This window comes from Phaeodactylum tricornutum, chromosome 19, assembly GCF_000150955.2.
Source record: "Phaeodactylum tricornutum CCAP 1055/1 chromosome 19, whole genome shotgun sequence".
Lineage (NCBI taxonomy): Eukaryota > Bacillariophyta > Bacillariophyceae > Surirellales > Neidiaceae > Phaeodactylum > Phaeodactylum tricornutum.
This window is the reverse complement of record NC_011687.1, coordinates 317,210-337,199: the sequence shown is the minus strand read 5'-3', so window position 1 is coordinate 337,199 and position 19,990 is coordinate 317,210. Positions and strand designations below refer to the sequence as shown.

At 51.8% G+C, this 19,990-nt stretch overlaps 5 protein-coding genes across 5 annotated transcripts; 3 read left to right on the top strand and 2 right to left on the bottom strand.

The window, feature by feature from the left end:
• Nucleotides 1-4,036: 4,036 nt before the first annotated feature.
• PHATRDRAFT_15297 (predicted protein) lies at nucleotides 4,037-4,474 on the bottom strand (the record flags this gene model as incomplete). The annotated part of the gene is made up of 1 exon (XM_002183307.1): nucleotides 4,037-4,474. A coding segment is annotated over one exon (438 nt), but the record flags the coding sequence as incomplete, so codon positions are not given.
• Nucleotides 4,475-5,090: 616 nt separating this feature from the next.
• PHATRDRAFT_48815 (predicted protein) lies at nucleotides 5,091-7,301 on the top strand (the record flags this gene model as incomplete). Its single annotated transcript, XM_002183431.1, has 3 exons — nucleotides 5,091-5,419; nucleotides 5,529-6,545; nucleotides 6,831-7,301. Exons 1-3 carry the CDS (start codon nucleotides 5,348-5,350, stop codon nucleotides 7,299-7,301), a joined length of 1,560 nt encoding a protein of 519 aa, XP_002183467.1. The 5' UTR covers nucleotides 5,091-5,347.
• Nucleotides 7,302-9,837: 2,536 nt separating this feature from the next.
• PHATRDRAFT_39374 (predicted protein) lies at nucleotides 9,838-10,938 on the bottom strand (the record flags this gene model as incomplete). Its single annotated transcript, XM_002183306.1, has 1 exon — nucleotides 9,838-10,938. The coding sequence occupies one exon, from the start codon at nucleotides 10,936-10,938 to the stop codon at nucleotides 9,838-9,840; it is 1,101 nt and encodes a 366-aa protein (XP_002183342.1).
• An 863-nt stretch (nucleotides 10,939-11,801) lies between these two features.
• PHATRDRAFT_48813 (predicted protein) lies at nucleotides 11,802-13,362 on the top strand (the record flags this gene model as incomplete). Its single annotated transcript, XM_002183430.1, has 4 exons — nucleotides 11,802-12,109; nucleotides 12,344-12,406; nucleotides 12,492-13,131; nucleotides 13,340-13,362. The coding sequence occupies exons 1-4, from the start codon at nucleotides 11,882-11,884 to the stop codon at nucleotides 13,360-13,362; spliced, it is 954 nt and encodes a 317-aa protein (XP_002183466.1). The 5' UTR covers nucleotides 11,802-11,881.
• A 2,068-nt stretch (nucleotides 13,363-15,430) lies between these two features.
• Nucleotides 15,431-18,419, top strand: PHATRDRAFT_52461 (predicted protein; the record flags this gene model as incomplete). The annotated part of the gene is given in 3 exon segments (XM_002183429.1): nucleotides 15,431-16,459; nucleotides 16,490-18,298; nucleotides 18,318-18,419. 3 exon segments carry the CDS (start codon nucleotides 15,431-15,433, stop codon nucleotides 18,417-18,419), a joined length of 2,940 nt encoding a protein of 979 aa, XP_002183465.1.
• Between the last annotated feature and the right edge of the window lie 1,571 nt (nucleotides 18,420-19,990).

The window sequence follows — 19,990 nt, the reverse complement described above, 5'->3', positions numbered from 1 at the left end:
CGATGAGGTTGAATGCACCAGGAATGTTTTCTCTCGGAGCGACTTTTCGTCTACCTATCGTTTTGAGTGGGATATTCATAGTCCTTCGATGTAGGCAATTTTCTGTAAGGAACGAGCTACCAATTACTGCTCAAAGAAGAGATCGTTTTGGTCGCGCCAATTCAAATTTCCTTAGAGCTTGCACCATCCACGCTTTTGACGACACGACAAAAGGACTTTCTTCAGGATCCGAGGAGCTGGCATAGCCCTCGTTCTCTATGACAACGTCGAAAGCTAGGTCTCGGAGAAAATCAGCTGGGAACACTTCGGATACTCCTGAATGGGTCGGTGATAGCGCCACCCGCCAAATGGCGGATTTCTAGGAGAGGCTTATTCCTTCTGCACCCACGCCGCCCGAACACGAGACACCACAATTCAAACCTTCCATTGTTTTGCTTATTCCATAATTCCGAGATTGTATCTAGAGGCCTTTGGCGTACCGTCGCATTCGTTCTACAGTTACAATGAGTCTCTATTCGTGCCATCCAAGGATTCTGGAATACGTTCGTCCTACGAACAACGAAGGCTTTTTCGGAATGACATTATGATGCATCGCACTGGGATGCCATCCGACACGTTTTGCAAAGCGACATAAAATCGACACCCCACTTACAAAAAATATGCTCCAAGCATTTCAGTAAAGATTGAGCGCAAACTCTGATACGACAAGTTTTATGTTAGAGATATCGAGCCCAAGCCTTTGCCTTCATCGACTTTTTAAGAAGCTAGTCCACATATGCGGGCGTCTCTCTCAATCAATTGGCAAGTTGCGAGGTTTCTAAAGATGGATGGCCACGTACATCATTTCTGAGCCAACGTGTTAGACAATTTAGCAATGGAGCTAAAGCGCATCACAACAAACTACAAAAAACTTTGGAAGTAGTCAGCTTCATGACGCGTGACTACCTCAAGTCAATACCAGTCCGTTCGTTCTCTGAGACATCAGTCAACCAGATTCATTCTGGCTGTGAGTGAGAAGCATAATCTTTAGAACATTGATGATTACAGTAATGTTTGTCGACAAATGCTAATACGATTAAAATGTGTTCGAGTCTCATCCACGAGAATTAGGATGCATTTACTTTGGAATATGCACTGGACCTTTATATTTAAGTTTTATAAGCTGTATTCTTCTATCTCACTGCGTGGAAATGAGCTTATTTTCATAGTTACTGCTTAACATTACAATAACTTTCGACTAAATAATTATAGTTTAATCGAGAACCTTTCTCGTTGTCCTTTTTTTAAAAGACTGTTTGATAATTGAGTAATGATTTCTGAACTTGAGAGCTTGCTAATAGTCGGATGCGGGCATATATGTTAAGTCAAGGTCTTTCCGTAGCTTTCAGTTTTTCTTAATTTTCGTTACTCATCAGTATTATTTGCAGCGAACAGTAGTATAAAACCAATGTTTTCGAGAAGCCGTTCAAACGACTCTGATCTCAACCAGTGATAGTTCCCATGACTACCTCATTGAATACAATTAGCAAAGCCGTTTTTCCGACAGCTTTTTCGCTGCTCTCAACTAGTGACATTGACTTCGTTCTATAACGTGGATGCCCTGGGTCAGAGACTCCATCGTTGCTCTCTTTATTAATCGGTGCGGCTACGCAGCACGCCATTGCATTCATTTCCGCGGAAGTCCACAATAGTCATCGACTGTAAGCGAAGGCCGGCATGGCGGCTTTAAAATCAGCGAGTGTCGACTTCAACTTTGCTCAGCAAGTGAGTTTGAGTATTGCATCTATCATCCCTGGAATTCTCTCCTGCCTCGGTTCGGGAGCCATTATTTGGATGATCTCGTAAGTGAGGAACGGCTTTTACTTCCAGAGATACCACGATGCCATAGCTTACAATATCCTGTTCTTGATCTACAGCAAAGATTGGGAGCGCAAGATCAAGAAGCTCTATTATCGCTATCTTATTTCTCTTTGCATAGCGGACTTGTTTTACACTCTCTGGCTCATTGCTTGGCCATTGCCAATACCTGTCGATACGCCTGGGATTTGGGGTGCAGTCGGCAACTATCACTCATGTAACATTCAAGGCTTTGTTTTTGTTGCTGGGGGTTTGATTACTAGTTTCTACACATGTGCTCTTTCCCACTATTTTTATTGCAGCATCTGTTACAACATGACTGACGCACAGATAGCGGGCCGCTACGAGCGTTGGATTCATCTGTTCATTGCAATTTATTCATTTGGAGTATGTATTTTTCTTTTTATCGGGGATTATTATGCTTATACCGCTATTGGATGCCACATCGCGGCGTACCCTTTTGACTGTCGAGAAACCGACGGCTTGGACTGTATTCGGGGTCAACATGCTGCCGAAGTGAGCACCCTGACTGTGGGGCTTCCAAACGCGATCATAGGATTGTACATCATTTACACGATGACTTCAATCTACAGGAAAGTTCACGCAGTAAGCAAACGTGCGCAACTTATAAGCTTCCATGCTGTCCAACATCAATTTTCTACCGTGGAATTGCATCCGCCTTCATCTGAAATTCTGGATGCTGCGAACAGCTCTGACAAACATTCTCCATCTCGGAACTCACCCAACGCTGGCAGTTGCACCAATTCATCTGATAGCGATGTAGTGCAACATACTTACTCAGCTGGGAAGGATGTTGTTTTTGAAGACCAGCGGGTGGGAAATGAGCAAACTTCAGCAACAGCCAGACAAAAGGAAGGCTCTGCGCATGGAACGCCATCATCAAAGATGGAAGAGGGACACTTGCCTCAGCCAATACAAGCAGGAACTTCTTCCATCGAGACACAGCAGACGCGCCGCCGAGCTTCTTTTATGGGTCAATCCGAGGAATCGCGCTCATCCGTCGATGTTCATTCCCAGCGAACGAGAGAATCAGCATGGCAGGCTTTCTTCTACATCAGCTACTACGCGATCTCCAGAATTATTGCGGGCGTTCTCATGAACATGATTGGACTCAGTGTACCCGTCCCATTTTTTCTAATGTTTCTATACTACCTGGTTTGGCCAGTTCAGGGTTTTTGGAACGCCTTTGTTTTTGTACGCCCTCGCGTGAAGGCTTACCGGCATGAACACCCAGAAGCGTCGTACTGGGCAGCATTCCGACATGTTTTTACATCGGCATGATCGTTTTTCCGGCACCGTTCAGTCTAGCAAAATGGCACGCCCCGCAGCCAGCGAACGGGACTCTTTAATTTCTAGACTGCGACTTTTATTTTGTGTTTTCATGAGCATTCCTTCCTCCGTAGTAGTGGTAATGTTTGTTCCCATCGACACAGGTGACGCATAACTCAGTCGCTACCTTTGAACCAATGTGTGTCTCGCGTATACATGCAAAAAGTAAATCCTCGCAGTGCACAGCCTTGCTATGGCCGGCTTGACCTTAGTGTAGGCCAGTTGGTAGGCGTCTCTGAGAGAAGGCTATCACATGCGTTCCAGAGAGCTCGCGATGCTGCCTCACCACCGTCACTGGTTGGCAGTCGCGGAGGCGTGGGACGGTAGCCTACGTAGGGTCCGAGCATTTCCAGAAACGGAAGCGGTGGACAGTCTGATCTCGGCAAAGCGTACGGCTGCAAATACATCACAGTTCCGCGCAACCCGTTCTCGTTTTGTAACACGCTGGCAGCAACCGAAGTTTGGCAACCTTGCTTATTGTTGAGATATATAAGTCGGAAAAGGGGAATAAAAAATCGCGGAAAGTTACGCCAGATATCTGAATTGCTGCATAAGCAAGAGTAAAGTATTGTGTGTTAATGTCAGTTTGACAGGTTCCATTGCGAGCGTGGTCGCTATGGTAGTAAACGTTGACTTACACGGCACCTGGATTGACGGCAAGGCTATGAATGTCGGGATACCGCGTCCGCAGCTGAATTGTAAACAGTACGGCGGCGAGCTTGGAGAGGCTGTAGGTATCGTGCGGCGGAACATCGGCCGACGCTACGCGCTTCCAAAAATCGACCGATTCCAGGTCCCCGTACGATCGGCAGAAATGATGCATGACGGACGATACGTTTACTATTCTGGCACCCACGCCTGCTTGCAACAAAGGCATTATCTGTGAGGTCAAAAGAAAATGTCCGATGAAGTTACTGGCGAAGAGCAAATCGAGATTGCCTCCGGAGGGTGATTTTCCCGACGTGTTCCGACCGGCGTTGTTGACGAGAACGTGAACGGCGGTGTATTTGTCCTTGAGCGCGGCGCAAAAGTCTAACACGCTTTGTGGGCTGGCCAAATCGAGAGGATGAATGACAACGGCACGACCAACTCGTTGCGACGGAGTGCTGGCGCTGGTGCGGAAGGCCTGTTGAATCCGATCGGCTGCGGCTTGGGCCTTATCCCGTGAACGGCAAGCTAGAATCACTTCCATGCCGTGATCCAGAACTAGCGCACGAGCCGTTTCGTAGCCAATTCCCGTGTTGCTACCAGTAACAATGGCGACACGCTGGATCTGCGTTTCGGTTTCCACAGGTGCGTTTGATGAAGTAGTGATGGTTGCAGAAACTGCGAGTGGTTCTGGCAATCGACCCGTGCATTTCAATACGAGATGCGATGCAACGGTATACAATACCGCGAGCGGACTAAAGAGTGCAAAGGCGCCAATACCATAGTAGGGACTGTTGGAAGGACGAGCGGATGAGGACAGCATAGTTCACGTCGAAACTTTACACCAACAAAAAAATCAAGAAGCGAAATAGACAACTTTACTATTTTATTCCTCGGACGAGACAAGGAGAAGAAACCTAGTGTGGATGCTGTGCATCGAGAATGAACTGTCAATGGCGGGACTCACGAAGTCACGAACCATTAATGTTTGGCAATGCTCGGTCACGAAAACTGCGTACGCAATGTCTGTTACTGTCAGTACCGTCAGACCCAGTGGTTTCCGGGTATTCAGACGCGTGTTTTGGTTTTCCCACGCTGAGGCGGCCCGCGCACCAAAGACGCAACGATGTCGCGCTTGGGTCCGATTGCGCCGAGTCCTATTCCAAAGTATGCTGGTGGAATACGGAAGACATCCTGGCATTCGCCCTCGACCTGCTGCACAAGCTGTCTCCCACCATGACGCGCGCGGATACCAAGGACCAAAAGTGACTCTGCTTTCCGTGTACACATATAGAAACTCACACCCAAACCAAATACATAGATGGATAACTAGAGGTTGTCGACGGTGTTCTTTTTTTTTGACCGTCTAGAGGGAACAAGAAAAAAGTTGCCTGCGGAGTTTCTAGGTCCGAGAAAGGGTGGCACGAACATCGTTTGCGCGCGCACTCGAGAGAGGGTGGTGACGCTACGAGACGCGAACGTTTTTTACAATATGGCATACATACCAGACAAGTTCGAACGCTTTGAAGCTTGGCTTCGAGAGAATGGAGCCCACTTCGAAGCGGTAAGTCAATCGGAAGCCTTTAGCTTGAGTAACGGACGAGCTGTGTGCTGGTCGGCAGTGAGTGAGCGAAATCCTTAACTGTCTCTGTTCTCTCTTTCTTGTATAATAGCTCGAACTCCGTGAGTATGATTGCTTGAATAGCAGCAACACGAGTGCTTCCGAAGTCGATGACGAAGAAAAGAAGGAATCGCCTCTTACGGTGTCCCTGGAAGAAGTTTCCGAAATGCGGGGCGTTCATGCGCGACGAAGCATTCCTCCACACACCACGTGTGTTAGTATTCCTCGTCGCTGCTTGATTACGGTTGAAATGGGGCAGGCCACACCGATTGGCCGAGCTATTCTTCAGGCCGATTTAGATCTAGACGCTCCCAAACACATCTTCCTCATGATATATCTTCTCTGGGATCGCAAGACACACGGGTCCTCGTCCTTCTTCCACCCCTACTACGAAATCTTACCACCTACGCTTCGGAACATGCCTATCTTCTGGTCCGCATTCGAATTACAGGAACTTGAGGGTTCGCATCTTTTATCACAGATTGCCGATCGGGGTCAGGCCATCCAGGATGATTACGAAGCTATTCTGGAAGTGGCGCCGTCCTTGGGAACCTTATGTACACTCGACGAATTCAAATGGGCCCGCATGTGCGTTTGCAGTCGCAACTTTGGTCTCCAAATTGATGGACACCGGACTTCAGCCCTCGTACCGCATGCAGACATGCTCAATCATTACCGACCAAGGGAAACGAAATGGACCTTTGACGAAGTCACGCAGTGCTTCACCATTACCTCGCTTCAATCGATACAAGCCGGTGCGCAGGTCTACGATTCGTACGGACAAAAGTGCAACCATCGTTTTTTATTAAACTACGGATTCGCCGTTGAAGACAACCGGGAATTGGACGGCTTTTGCCCCAATGAAGTGCCGCTGGAATTGTACGTGGATCCCGCCGACATACTTTTTCAGGATAAACTGGAGTTCTGGACGCGAGGGGAAACGAATCAAATATCGGGAGCGGTCACCGCCGGTTTGATTGCCCAAGCCGTTGGTGGGAGCATGGGTAGAGGCGTACCGTCCCATGCTGCGGAATCGTACACTTCCGGGCCCGTGGTCAAACGCGTCAGGGTATGTGTATCGAACAACGAGAATACTCGCTTGCTATTTTCGTTGCTTCGGGCTTTAGCGTGCAACGAAACAGAGCTATCCGCCATCGCTTCGCCCGTTTCCAATGATGGGGTAACACGTGCACTGTTCGGTCTGGGGGCTCCGCAACCGCTGTCGGGTTCCCGGAATCACCCTTTTGCACCTTCGTTGAGCTACCATCGCTCCTGTCGGGATATTCGGCATCCTATTTCGTTGCGTAACGAACGGGCGAGTATGAAGCTGCTGTTGTCTCTCTTGCACCGGCAGCTCGCCTCGTACCCCACTACAATCTCTCAAGACATGGCCGATTTACAGGATGAAGCGAGCTATCCGCAATTCTCGAACCGTCGTCACGCCAAAATACAAGTGCGTGGTGAAAAGGAAGTTCTGCACCATTTTCGCGTATGGTCGGAGACGGCTCTAGATATGCTGACCTTCATTGAGGACGAGCTCAAGGAACAACAGCAGGGTAATGTTGAAGTTGAGCTGTTGCAAAACAATCGTACCTCGGTAACGACCACGGGCCAAGGTGTCGTGAATTTCGACGATGTCATTCGGGATATGGAACAGGACGATGATGTACACCATACAATATTGCGTTACTGTGCCGATGTGCTGGGATCATTGCGACGCGAGGAATTCAAGCACTTGCGGTACGCACAGGAGCATGCATCCGGAACGAGAGGCGGAGCGAGATCGTCCTTCAGATCAAACAATGGCTTGAGCGGTTTTTTTTAACGTGGCTGAAGTACGGGGTGCTACTCAACTCGTTGAGACTGTTCAAAGCAGAATGATGACAATCGTGTCTAAATTCGAAAATTAAATCTAACGACAGGGAATGTTATGGGATAAAGGAAAATTTACTCCCATCGGCTCAGTCAGTGGCTTCAACACAGCGTATGTACAAAAATGCAAGAAAAGCTCTTGGCAAACGTCTGGTCTTTCACTAGGTGATAATCCGAAAGACAGAGCGATCTACCTGCAGGTCGCGTTTGGTCTTTCCTTAGATGGTCTTCCGAAAGACAAAGCATCCAGCTTGTAGGTCGGCACCCCCATCACGCAGCCATTCCCATCCCGCTCCAAAGGCTATCCGCCGCAAGTCTTCCGGGACAACACCCGAAACACTAATCAAAATCCCTCCCGGCCGGAGCACTCTTGTCAGACTCTCCACAGCCTGTTCTAAATTCCCATCTCCCGAAAGGTAGACCGCATCCAACAGACCCTTTTCAAGAACAGCATCGTACGCTCCGTTCCAATCCTGCGGCAATTTTCGAACATCGCCGATGGAAAGTTGTACTTGGATAGTCGCTTGCGTGTCTTCATAAGATAGCAAGTCTTTCTGTCGATCGATCGCGTATGATGAATAATCTTGTGCCGTCAGAAAGCGGTAGCCCGCTTTCACCAAATCCAATAAGACGGGGTCGTTGCCGACGCCCGGTAGGAGAATCTTGGCAGACTTTGGCACGTGGCTTGTGACATACGGCTTGAGAGTGTCCCAACCATAGTACCACGAGTACTCGTCAGCGGGAAAGTCGCCACGACCTTCGTATACCTCATCCCAGTAGGTTTTCGTACCAAACGCCGATCGGGCTTGAGTCACATCATCTACATTGTCGACGACCGAAACGGCGACCTGGGCCCGCGTCTTTCGTGACGAAAGTGAAGGAATGAGCGCATTTCCATATGATAACAAATATAGACCGACCCACACGCCTTGGAAGGCAAGTCCCATCTTCGTTATCATTCACCCTTGGCCTCGAATGCTGTACAGTGTATACAGTATATGCCTTGGACACTCGTGAGAATTCCGCCGTTCATCTCTCTCTGTCAGTCAGAGTCAGTCACTAGTGCCGTCGACGGTTTGACACGTCATTGGTGATTGATCCTGCGCACCACTGACGGTACTCTACATATCGAAAAACGGTCGATGTGGTGGCACCAACGCAATCAATGATATAAAACCCGCGGGAGAAACGGAAGGCTTAACTATCATGTGGATAGCTTGAATACCAAACGATGAGAACGCTAATCATTGACAACTCCGTAATAAATAGGGTATAAACAGTGAGTAGACCAAAACCGAGGGAAAGTCAATGATGTAAAAATCGTTTGTGACTCCACAGCTGCTGTATTTAGAACACAATATCATCCTTTTTGGCATTCTCCGCAAAGTCTTATTCGTAGACGTCAGGCAATCAACGATAGTCGGAGTGTACGGAATCGAGAAACGAAGTGGGGGAAAACTTACGGGGCCTGATTAAATCGCACATATTTCTGCTTCAACTGGCGATGTCGAATACTGTTGTCGTCCCTCTAGAACTCCTTCCGAAAGAAGCACTCAGAATTTTATCGTTGCACAGTCTTCTCGAGCCACCACAAATCTACTACCATTCCAAGGTGGTCAATCGTGAACTTGCCATTACCCTGACAAAAAACCATTTTTGAGAACGCACTATCAAAAGTTCTCGCAATCCTTGTCGACCATGAGCATAGCTGAAGTCAAATGCCACCACAGTCGGGAAAGTAGCCTTTCTAGTCTCGATTCGATGAAAATTAGCTCGGACTCTGATCACGCAATGTCGTTTGAACCCGATTACATTCCTGACAAAAATATGCTGACAGTTCAAGCCACGTCCGAAGTTCAGTTTGACGCTTTCACGAACGAATCGTTCTTAACTCCCACGGGGTCGATTTCCTCTCCGATCCAAACCATGTCTTTCCAGGATTGGGGTTGGGGAGTTCGTCCCACAGTATCCACAATATTTCATGGTGCTACCAATAGCCACGTCAGCTTATCGCCCAATGCTTCTAGTTGTCGCGAGGCTCTGCCAGATCTTGAAGAAGTCGCCATTTCTCTCTTTGACGCGCGTCCTTTGGCGCCCGAATCGACAAACAAAGGTATCAATAGCCGGGAAGATAACCGAGCATCCATCAGGACCCGGTGTGCTTCACTAGAGTCCTCTGATCCACAAAGCGATAGTGCTCTGTTGAGGCCGAGCTTACATCGTCGAGTTTCGTATGACATGCTTCCGTCTCCCAACGAAATTCACGAGAGGATTCTCTTGCGATCACCAACTTATTTGACTCCACGTCGTTCGAAACATCGACGCAATACCACACAGATTATTGTTCCACCATGAACATAGTTGACCCTGTGGACAGGCAACACCTTTCGATGTATACTCATATCTACTCGAGGCCACGCTTTTCTCATAGCCCTGTATCCTATCCGTAATAACTACTGTTCTATCTTTTTGCAAACTCGTTTCAACAATTAGGTCGGTTCCACCGGCGGTTCCCATACAGATCCCGGCACGAATCGCGATCGGCACTTGTGGCAATAGCAAAACGACCGGTCACAGCCGACAAAGGCGTGAGGGTCCTGTCGACTGACCATATCGATAATGGAGTTCCACACGGTAGAGATTTGCGCGTGCACGTCTTGGAGTCGTGAGTCCCGCTCAAGCGGCGTCGCTCCCAAGTCCATGTCCAGCGTTTCGGCCTGATCGTTGACGTTTGTTAGGTACAAGAGACGCAGAAATCGCACGGGTAAGGTTTGCGAGGACGCGGCCGCATCGTCTTCGAACTGCTGTTGTTTCTGGAGTTGCTTTTCGCGCAACAGGAGTGCGTAGATTTGCAGTTGAAACAGCGCTTCGTCCCGAATTTTCTGATTCATGCCCGCACTATACTTGAGATGCGGCGCCTTGCCGGTTTTGTAATCGACGATTTGTAGGACTGCTTGTTTCGATTCAGGCGTCCGGACCATATCCAACCGATCCACAATGCCACGGACTAAAAAGGCGGCTGCGTCCTTGTTGTTCGGTGTGGACGTGGCCTGGGGTTTGCGACCGGGCAGGACGTACCCCGTCGCACCCTGTGAGGAATCGATGGTGAGATGAGCCCGGACCCATATTTCCCGTTGGACTGGATTAGGGCGAGTGACGGCTTGCGGATTTTCCAAGCGCACGTAATTCTGCAACAGTTGGAGCCCCTCCCGACCCCAGACGGATTCCATCGCGAGATCCCGGGCGGCTTCGGGAGTCGCGAACAAGTCCCGGTACACATCCGATTCGCGATTTTGGCTCCAGACGCGACGGAATAGATTCTGCAGAGTGGATAAATCACGCTCGGCGGGTTGCAGATCGTACACTTGTTCCAAGGCGTGATGGAGCATGGAACCTTTCGCCAAGGCGAGACTGGTGGGTTGCTTGAGTTTGTACAGGTATTGGAATAGGTAAGATTGCGGGCATTTCTGAAATTCCAAAATGGCCGAAGGAGAAAGTGCGGTTGGATAGGGAATGGTACCGTTGTGCAAGGTTTGGGGATCCAGGAGTTCCGCGGGTTTTTCCGAGTCCACGGGATCGAACGCAGCCATTGACGCCCACCGACGCGACCTACCAAGCTTCCTTTCACTCGTCGCCACTAAAGAGAACGCAGAAACCTTCATCCCGCGCTTGAAAGGTCGCATCGAAAAGAGTGCCCCTTGCCATGCCAATACCATCGTCACGGAATGTCGCCAGACTGTCATGTAAGTGGAGCAATGCCAACGTAGTGTCTGCGAGAAATAACGGATTCTTCTCTCACACCCACTGCTTCTGCTGCGTGACCAGTTTGTCCCCCGGTGCTGGTGGACTGTAGCAAAGGACAGGCTCTGGGAGAGATTTCGAGTTCAAGACCACCGCAAACAGCAAGAGAACCTTTGGACGCTCGTGTCCATTTCCCGAACCAGAGACGAGAGAAACGCTACTTACTGCTTCCAATTCCATTTCCATGACTCTCCCACACGGGCGGAGAGGAGACTGATTGGATCGATCGAGCGGCCAATGATTTCCGGGTACGATGGATGCTACACGTCTGGTCGACATCCGTACCGGAAGCGCCTGCAGAATAGTCGCGCGAGCCGGTGACACGACCACACTCACAACCACTCCTCGACTTTTTTGGAATCCCAAATTCGTCGACGCCGGGCAAGTTCCCTACGAGAGAAGGGAGTGCGGGGCGCGAAGTTTGCCTAAGCAACGTCTGGGGAGTAACGTATATAGGATGCATACACACACAACTACCCACGGCAAAACTCGTAGGCAAGCCCCCCCCCCCACAACCGGAACGACGCGGGCCAGCGGGTGCCAGAACAAAGCAAACGCCGAGACGAGCGTAACGACCGACGAGATAGTTCCGCAACCTGTCGGGACGAACCGGGTTTATAGTTGCCTCTATACACAGGAACCTGACGAAGCCCTTTTTTTGTTTTCTAACCGAGCCTTGTTACAATCTTTGGTCTATTCCGAATAGTGGACCCTACTAACTAGCCTTTGGAAATGAGGAAAGGGAGTCAGACCTTGTCGTTGACCCGACGGAACAATCGGCGCAAGTCGTCGACACCCACGGAAGAAGCCCCCGTCGCGGATGCTCCAGACACCGCTCCAACATCAATGGCTTCGTCGGATCCCCCGCCCAAAGCGCGGGCCAAGCAGCAGAATTCGTCCAAAGTAACGCCGGATCAAGCCGTCTTGACGGCCAAGAATTACCGCATGGCAAAAGAACTGGTACGTGTCAATAACCCCCCGAACCGCTGAAGTATACGGAAGCAGCGGGAGGACAGCTCCGCACCTTTGACGTCTGAATACTACACCGAAGGAGGAAGCTCCACAAGTAATCCTGCGCTTGACCTTTGCCACATTGAGCAACAGGCAGCTATACTACTGTCGATGGTTGTTTACCTCACTCGACGAACCTTGATACTAGACTCACACAATCTGACTTTCCCGCACCATTTCCAGAGCGAACTTCGGGTACGGCACCGCGAAGAATGCAAGAACGTTACGAGGCTAACGATGGAAAACGTGAGTTTCAACGCCCTGCCGTCGAAACTTTCGTTCTGTTCCGAGTTTTGGATCTAACCCCGCATTCGTTGTTCATACCGCGTAGATGAATTTGGCTTCCCGGTGTCGTGAAGCGATCAGCCACGTAGCAATGCTGAAAAAGGAATTGGCGCTGACACAGAAACAGACAGGCTCGGTGCTGACCCGAAAAGAACTGGAGCATTCGCAGAACACCGGAACGAGTGCAAGTGTTAGTACTGTGGAATGCAACGATACGAATGTGCCGGAGGTGCTTGTTCCCACCAGGCAGCCCGAAGTTCACCAACTCGCGCCCTTGTCGACGAGTCAATCAGTTGCCGGTCCGACTGTGACGGCGAAAGCTAATTCAGTCAGCCGGAAGTCTGATGAAGGGGTCAAAAAGGACACCCCGGGTCGTCTGTGTCCAATACACGAACCTCCCTCGAAATCCACCAAGGAATCCGGAACGGGAGCTTCTCCCACACTCACCTTGACCGCCAACAGTACAGACGAGTCGTCGGAAACTGAAAGCACTTTGACGAAAAACGATGGGATGCAACTGGTGAATTCCTCGGAAGGATCCACAGTCTCGCCGAGGCAAAACTTGACACCACCTAGCCCCGCCGTGTTATCTGAAGACGCGGAGTCCGAAGTTGAAGATTCCCCTGACAGTCATGACATACCCATTGGAACAGCCGATTCCGATGAATTTGAAGAGCAACTATCAGGTATGGATGAAGATACCTTGAGCAGCGGTGTGCCGTCACCAACGCGCTCAACACGTAGTGAAAAACGCGACTATTTCGACGAGAGCAAAGAAACAAAAGAAGACGGAGTCAAATCTAGTTACACTCACACGACGCCTACGAAATTTGGCCGAGGAGCTTACAATGAATCCTTTCCGGAAGACATTACGAGCGTACGAAAATCTCACAGTCGATCGGGAATACTGGAACTGATTTCAGATCAAGAAGAGTCGGCATCTTCGTCGATTACGTCGAACGCATCACAAACTCCCCACGCAAAAGCGGACCAATCAACCATTAGTAGTATCGATGCCTTCGAGGCATCTTTCAGTACAAACTTTCCCGCTAGCTTTTCGCCGAAGGACGACGACGCCCTACCAGTATCATCGCCGAGCAGGACAAAATCTGACTACTACAATCCATTCTTCCCAACGCCCCCCAAAGCCGAAGCTTCAGAAAGCAAAAGAATTGTCGAAACGGAATCGACACTGGTATCTAGTGGTCAAGCCGTGCCTTACGTGACTGAGTCGGAAGTCCATGAGCCCCATGATATATCTACACCTTTACTACCGACGTCCTGGATATCTCCGGTCCGTAGTATTCGCAGTCGTGCGGTAATGGCCGTTTCTCGATTGGGGGGTAGTAAAGACACAGCGGAAATATCGGGCCAGGATCGCACTTCATACGTACCAGTCGGATCGGCCAAAACTATCTCTCCAGCGGAATCTCCCGTTCCGAGTAAACAAACGACAAGCCCTCTGATTGCTCGTTTGGGGCAACGATTCTCGCCCCAACGTCACACAGAGGAACGGACACTCCCTGAGCTGCTAGGGCGATTACGAACACCTCCACCTCTCTCGACCGGCAACGAAATCAGTCCGACAGACTCTTTAAGTGGTGCACGGAATTTGAAAGAGCCGCCACGACCCGAAAAGAGGGGATACATCGAGGCTCGAGCGAGATACGAAAAAGCCTTGGCCGTGCAAAAGAAAGAGATTGAAGAAAACAGACTGGCGAAGGACGACCAGCCTCAGCGCAACCATAGTATTCCGGCAAATGGTCGCAGCAGTCACGTCATTCAATCAGATGTCCGGGTCCGCGATAGGGTTGCCGATTTGTCGCCTGAGTCTCGCTCCGCCGAAAGGACCCGAGCTGACAAGTGGAGGAACGAATCGAGCGTAGCTGCACGTACACGTTCACCAGTATATCCCTATGGTGAAGAAGAAGGCGACATTCCTTTACATACGAGGATATGCAGTCCCGCCAATACAAGCTCTCAGAAAATTGTTGATTTGCCGTCTCCAGCTTCTACAAGAAGATCGAGAGGGGGTTTTGTCGATTCCTCTGGCCCTTCTGCACTGCCATCATCCTCTCTGAGTAGCGACGGTATCGCTCCGATCAATGTCCCAGCCGTTTCTTCCCTGTCGCGATTTCCGATCCGACGCAGCATTTCGCAGCCATCATCATACGCAGAGCCCTCGGTCCAGACCAAGTTACGTCGGGGTGATGTGTATTTTCCCAAGGAAGGAGCTCGGAATTAGTTTTGCTAGATCTAGTGGCTTATCATTGTCTGATAGTTTATTCTTTTTCAAACCTATACGTTCCGGGTTTTGCATGCAGCTACTTTGATCACTACTCTAGTTTCGACGCATATAGATCCGTGACCATCGGATAACATCGGTGGACTGATTCCGAAGCATAAACGCAATTTTAAATTGTAACTCTTCAATATTCAAAGTCAGTCAGCCAGGCATACACTTCGTTCACAGTCAACGCCGAAGACTAAGAGTACCATCAACTGGAAGTCACTGTGAGTTTTGAATCTACCGTTGTCCTACTGTTTTCTGTAATGCAATCGACAGATTGTGAAAATTGACGGTCAGACGGCTATTCGTCCCACAATTAGACTAGTAGGATATGGGAAACTCAAATTTTATTTATTGGAGTGGCAGTGGGAGTTCAACGAAACTGACAAGCTGGTAATAGCGAACAGGGCATATTGTTGATCCAACTCCTAGTAAGGACAACGTCTTACCAGAAGTTCAATCGCCTACTGCTAAAAGCCAAGTCGCTTCCGTCCCACACACAACGAATCACAGCCCCACAGTCCCTACGAATATCCAAGAGTACAGTATAGACTCATAATCTTCGTAGTTCATCGTTTTCCTCAACTGTGATCTCCATCGTCGTTTTGTGTTCTTCAATAGAACTACGAAGCAACCCCACCGTCTTTACGCCCCTAACCCTGCCCTCCCGCCCATCCGCAACCTCTTCGGTCCCGATGTCGACCTCGGCTCATTTCAAACTGAGCGACTTTCCTCACAAAGTCCTCGACCCGATCGCCACCCTCACCGTCCCACCCACCTACGCGACCATCAAGCGTGCCCAACGCCAGCTCATGACTAACGCCGCCGCCATTCCCACACTCAACGGAGGTGGCGCCCACGGCCATATGGCCTTGACCCTGACCGCCCTTGCCTACGCCGACATCAGCGACGTCCCGTTCGTCATTCCCGTCGCCCCTCCGGCCAATCCGCCTCCCGGCGCCACGCAACCGCAAATCACCGAAAACAACCGCATTCATCAACGCGATGCTGACATCTACAACCTTTATGTCGCCGTCAACAACGCGCTTCGGCAGCAACTTCTCGACGCGGTTCCCCGCATTTATGTCCGCGCCCTCGCCCATCCCATGTTCGAGTTTAGCAACGTCACGTGCCTCGACTTGCTCTCGCACCTCTGGACCAAATACGGCACCATCAAGCCCGCCGAGCTCCAGAAAAATTTCCAGTCCATGTACACCCCTTGGAACACAACCGAGCCGCTCGAATCCGTTTTTCTTCAGCTCGACGAGGCCATCGCTTTCTCCATTGACGGTAACGACCCCATCTCGGAAGCTGCGGCTGTTCGCGCAGGCTACGAAGTCATTGCGCACTCGGGCCTGCTCCCCCTGGACTGCAAAGAATGGCGCAAATTGCCTACTGCTGCTCACACACTTGCCCATTTCCAGCAGCACTTTTCCCTTGCCGACGACGACCGGCGCCTCACGGCCACCACCGGTTCCCTTGGATACGCCAATGTGCTTGCTGCTGCCCCCTCTCTTGCTCCTGCCACAACCTCCGACACTCTCAGCCTTCCTTTCTCCGCGCTCTCTGTGTCCCAAACTTCTGTCTCTTCGCCGGACATGACCTATTGCTGGACCCATGGTACCAGCAAAAACCGGCGCCATACGAGCGCCACGTGCAAGAACAAGGCCCCTGGCCATCGCGACGACGCGACCGCCACCAACACTCTCGGCGGCTCCACCAAGGTTTGGACCGCTCCCAAGCCCCCTGAATAGGAAAGAGGGACGGCTACGCCGATGGTTAACTCTAGTAATACCGATTCTTTAAATCATATTACTCGTCTTAATTCATCTGTAGTCCCCTCCCCGCCTAGTCCCCATACCTCGGCCATTGCTGACACCGGTTGCACCGGCCATTACATCACCGTCAACTGCCCCCACACCCACAAACGTCCTGCAAGCCCCAGCCTTGCCGTCCGTGTCCCTAACGGCGCCGTCCTCCGCTCAAGCCACATTGCCACCCTAGCCCTCCCTGGCTTCTCCCCTTCTGCTTGCCAGGCCCACATCTTCCCCGGGCTTACCTCGCACCCACTCATTTCGATTGGACAACTTTGTGACGACGGCTGCACTGCCACTTTCTCAGCCACTCGCCTCGAGATCCACCGCGACACTACACTACTCCTCTCCGGCACTCGTGCACCCACTACCGGCCTCTGGCACCTTGATCTTACCCCTGCCAAGCCTCCTGCCACAGCCCACGCTCTAGTTCCCAACACTCCCCTCGCTGACCGCATCGCTTTTGTTCATGCCTCGCTCTTCTCCCCGGCTATCTCCACATGGTGCCAGGCCCTCGACTCCGGCCATCTTGCAACCTTTCCTGCACTTTCCTCCCGCCAGGTCCGCAAGTATCCACCTCATTCCCCCGCCATGGTCAAAGGCCACCTCGACCAACAACGCGCAAACCTTCGCTCCACCAAGCTTCCCCCTGTAGGTTCCCCCATCACGACGGAACCCCCTGCCGCCGCTGTGCCCGACCTTGACCCTCCCGACGCCCACCCCGTCACACGCACACACCATGTCTTTGTTGCCCACCAACGGGTTACCGGTCAGATCTACACGGACCAACCGGGCCGCTTCCTCACTCCCTCCAGTGCCGGCCACAACGATATGCTTGTTCTTTATGATTACGATAGCAATGCTATCCACGTCGAACTCATGAAGAACAAGTCCGGCCCCGAGATTCTAGCAGCCTATAAGCGCGCTCATGCTCTTCTCACCCAGCGCGGCCTTCGTCCCCAACTTCAGCGTCTTGACAACGAAGCCTCTGCAGCCCTCCAGTCCTTCATGTCCTCCGAGCACGTGGACTTTCAGCTAGCACCCCCTCATCTACACCGTCGTAATGCCGCCGAACGGGCCATACGCACCTTCAAGAACCACTTCATTGCTGGCCTCTGTACCACAAACCCGGATTTTCCCCTTCATCTTTGGGACCGACTCCTCCCACAGGCCCTCATTACCCTCAATCTTCTTCGTCGCTCCCGCATCAATCCCAAGTTGTCCGCCCACGCACAACTTCACGGTGCCTTTGACTACAACCGCACCCCGCTTGCTCCTCCAGGCACCCGCGTCTTAGTCCATGTCAAGCCCGCTGTTCGCGAAACCTGGGCCCCCCATGCTGTCGAAGGTTGGTATCTCGGCCCCGCTCTCAACCATTATCGCTGCCATCGCGTATGGATCACGGAAACACGTGCCGAACGTGTTGCCGACACCCTTTCCTGGTTCCCGACCCGCATTCCCATGCCCGCCGCTTCGTCCACCGACCGCGCCCTGGCCGCCGCCCGTGACCTGGTCCATGCCCTCCAGAATCCTTCCCCGGCGTCTCCGTTCGCCCCCCTCGATGCCACCCAGCACCAGGCACTCACAGATCTTGCCACCCTCTTTGCCACTGTGGCCGCCCCAGCCGACGACGTCCCTGCACCCGCTCCCGTGCCTCCGGTCCGTCCCCCTGCCCCAACAACTCCCCTTGCTCAGGTCCGCTTTGCCGTTCCTCTTGTCACGGCCAAACATGCCCCGGCACTTCCGAGGGTGCCCATTCCGGCCCCAGCCCTTCCGAGGGTGCCCACCCTGGCCACCTATCACTCTCGCACCGGCAACCCCGGCCGTCGCCGCCGCAAAGCACGCACACAACCGGCAACCCCAACCCTAGTACCGGCGCATCCACACAACACCCGCACCCGGCCCTTTCTTGTCCCGGCCTCTGCCAACGCTGTTGTCGACCCCGCCACCGGCGCCTCATTGGAATATCGGCACCTGCGCTCCGGCCCCGACGCTCCCGATTGGATTCGCGCCGCCGCCAACGAAATTGGACGGCTCACTCAAGGTAACCCGCCCCACAGTACCACCGGCAGCCAAACCATGCACTTTATCGCGCATACTGCCATTCCTCCCGGCCGCAAGGCAACCTACTTACGCATTGTTGCCAGCATTCGCCCTCAGAAATCGGAACCCAAGCGAATCCGGTTTACCGTCGGTGGCAACTTAGTTCAGTACCCCGGAAAGGTTAGCACTCCCACCGCGGACATCACCACCGCCAAGATCCTGTTCAACAGTGTCCTCTCCACACCCGCGGCAAAGTTCATGTGCATAGACATCAAGGATTTCTATCTAGGCACACCCATGGCTCGCTACGAATACATGCGCATCCCGGTCCCCGATATTCCCCCGACCATCTTGGCTCATTACCAGTTGACCCCACTCATACACAACAATTCCGTTACCGTCGAAATTCGCAAAGGTATGTACGGCCTTCCCCAAGCCGGCATTCTCGCTCATGATCGCCTGGTTGAACACCTTGCTCGGCACGGCTACGTCAAGACCAAGCACACTGCCGGCCTTTTTCGCCACGTCACGCGCCCTATCCAATTTACCCTAGTTGTCGACGACTTTGGCGTTAAGTACACTGGCAACGAACACGCGCAACACCTTATCGACACCCTACAAGCGCTCTACACCATCACCATTGACTGGGACGGCACTCGTTACCTCGGTCTTACACTCGCTTGGGATTATGACAATCGAACCCTAGACATGTCCATGCCCGACTACATCGACCAAGCCCTAACCCGCTTCCAACGATCGCCCCCTCTCAAGCCTCAACATGCGCCACACCCTTGGACCCCACCGACCTATGGCGTTGCCACCCAACTCACTCCAGTTCCTGATACCACTGAACCTCTCAATGCGTCCGACAAGACCCACCTGCAAGAAATCATCGGAACCCTACTTTACTACGCTAGGGCTGTCGACTCGACCATTCTCGTGGCTCTCGGCACTCTGGCCTCGGCACAGTCCACTGCAACCCAAGCGACCCTTCACGCTGCCGAACATTTACTCGACTACTGTGCCACTCACCCACATGCTACGGTACGATTTCAGGCTAGCGACATGTGTTTACACATTCATAGTGACGCGTCATACCTTTCCGAGTCGAAAGCCCGCTCTCGTGCTGCCGGTCATTTTTTCCTCAGCAGTCGACCCCACGATCCCAATGCTGCTCCCGCTCCGACTGATCCAGACCCTCCCAATAATGGCGCTATTCATACGCATAGCTCCATCATGTCCGTTGTTCTTTCGTCGGCCACCGAAGCAGAACTCGGTGCCCTCTTCTACAACGCCAAAGACGCCACCGCTTTCCGGGTCACTCTCGACGAACTCGGCCACCCACAGCCACCTACTCCTATCCAAACCGATAACGCCTGTGCCTCTGGAATTGCCAAC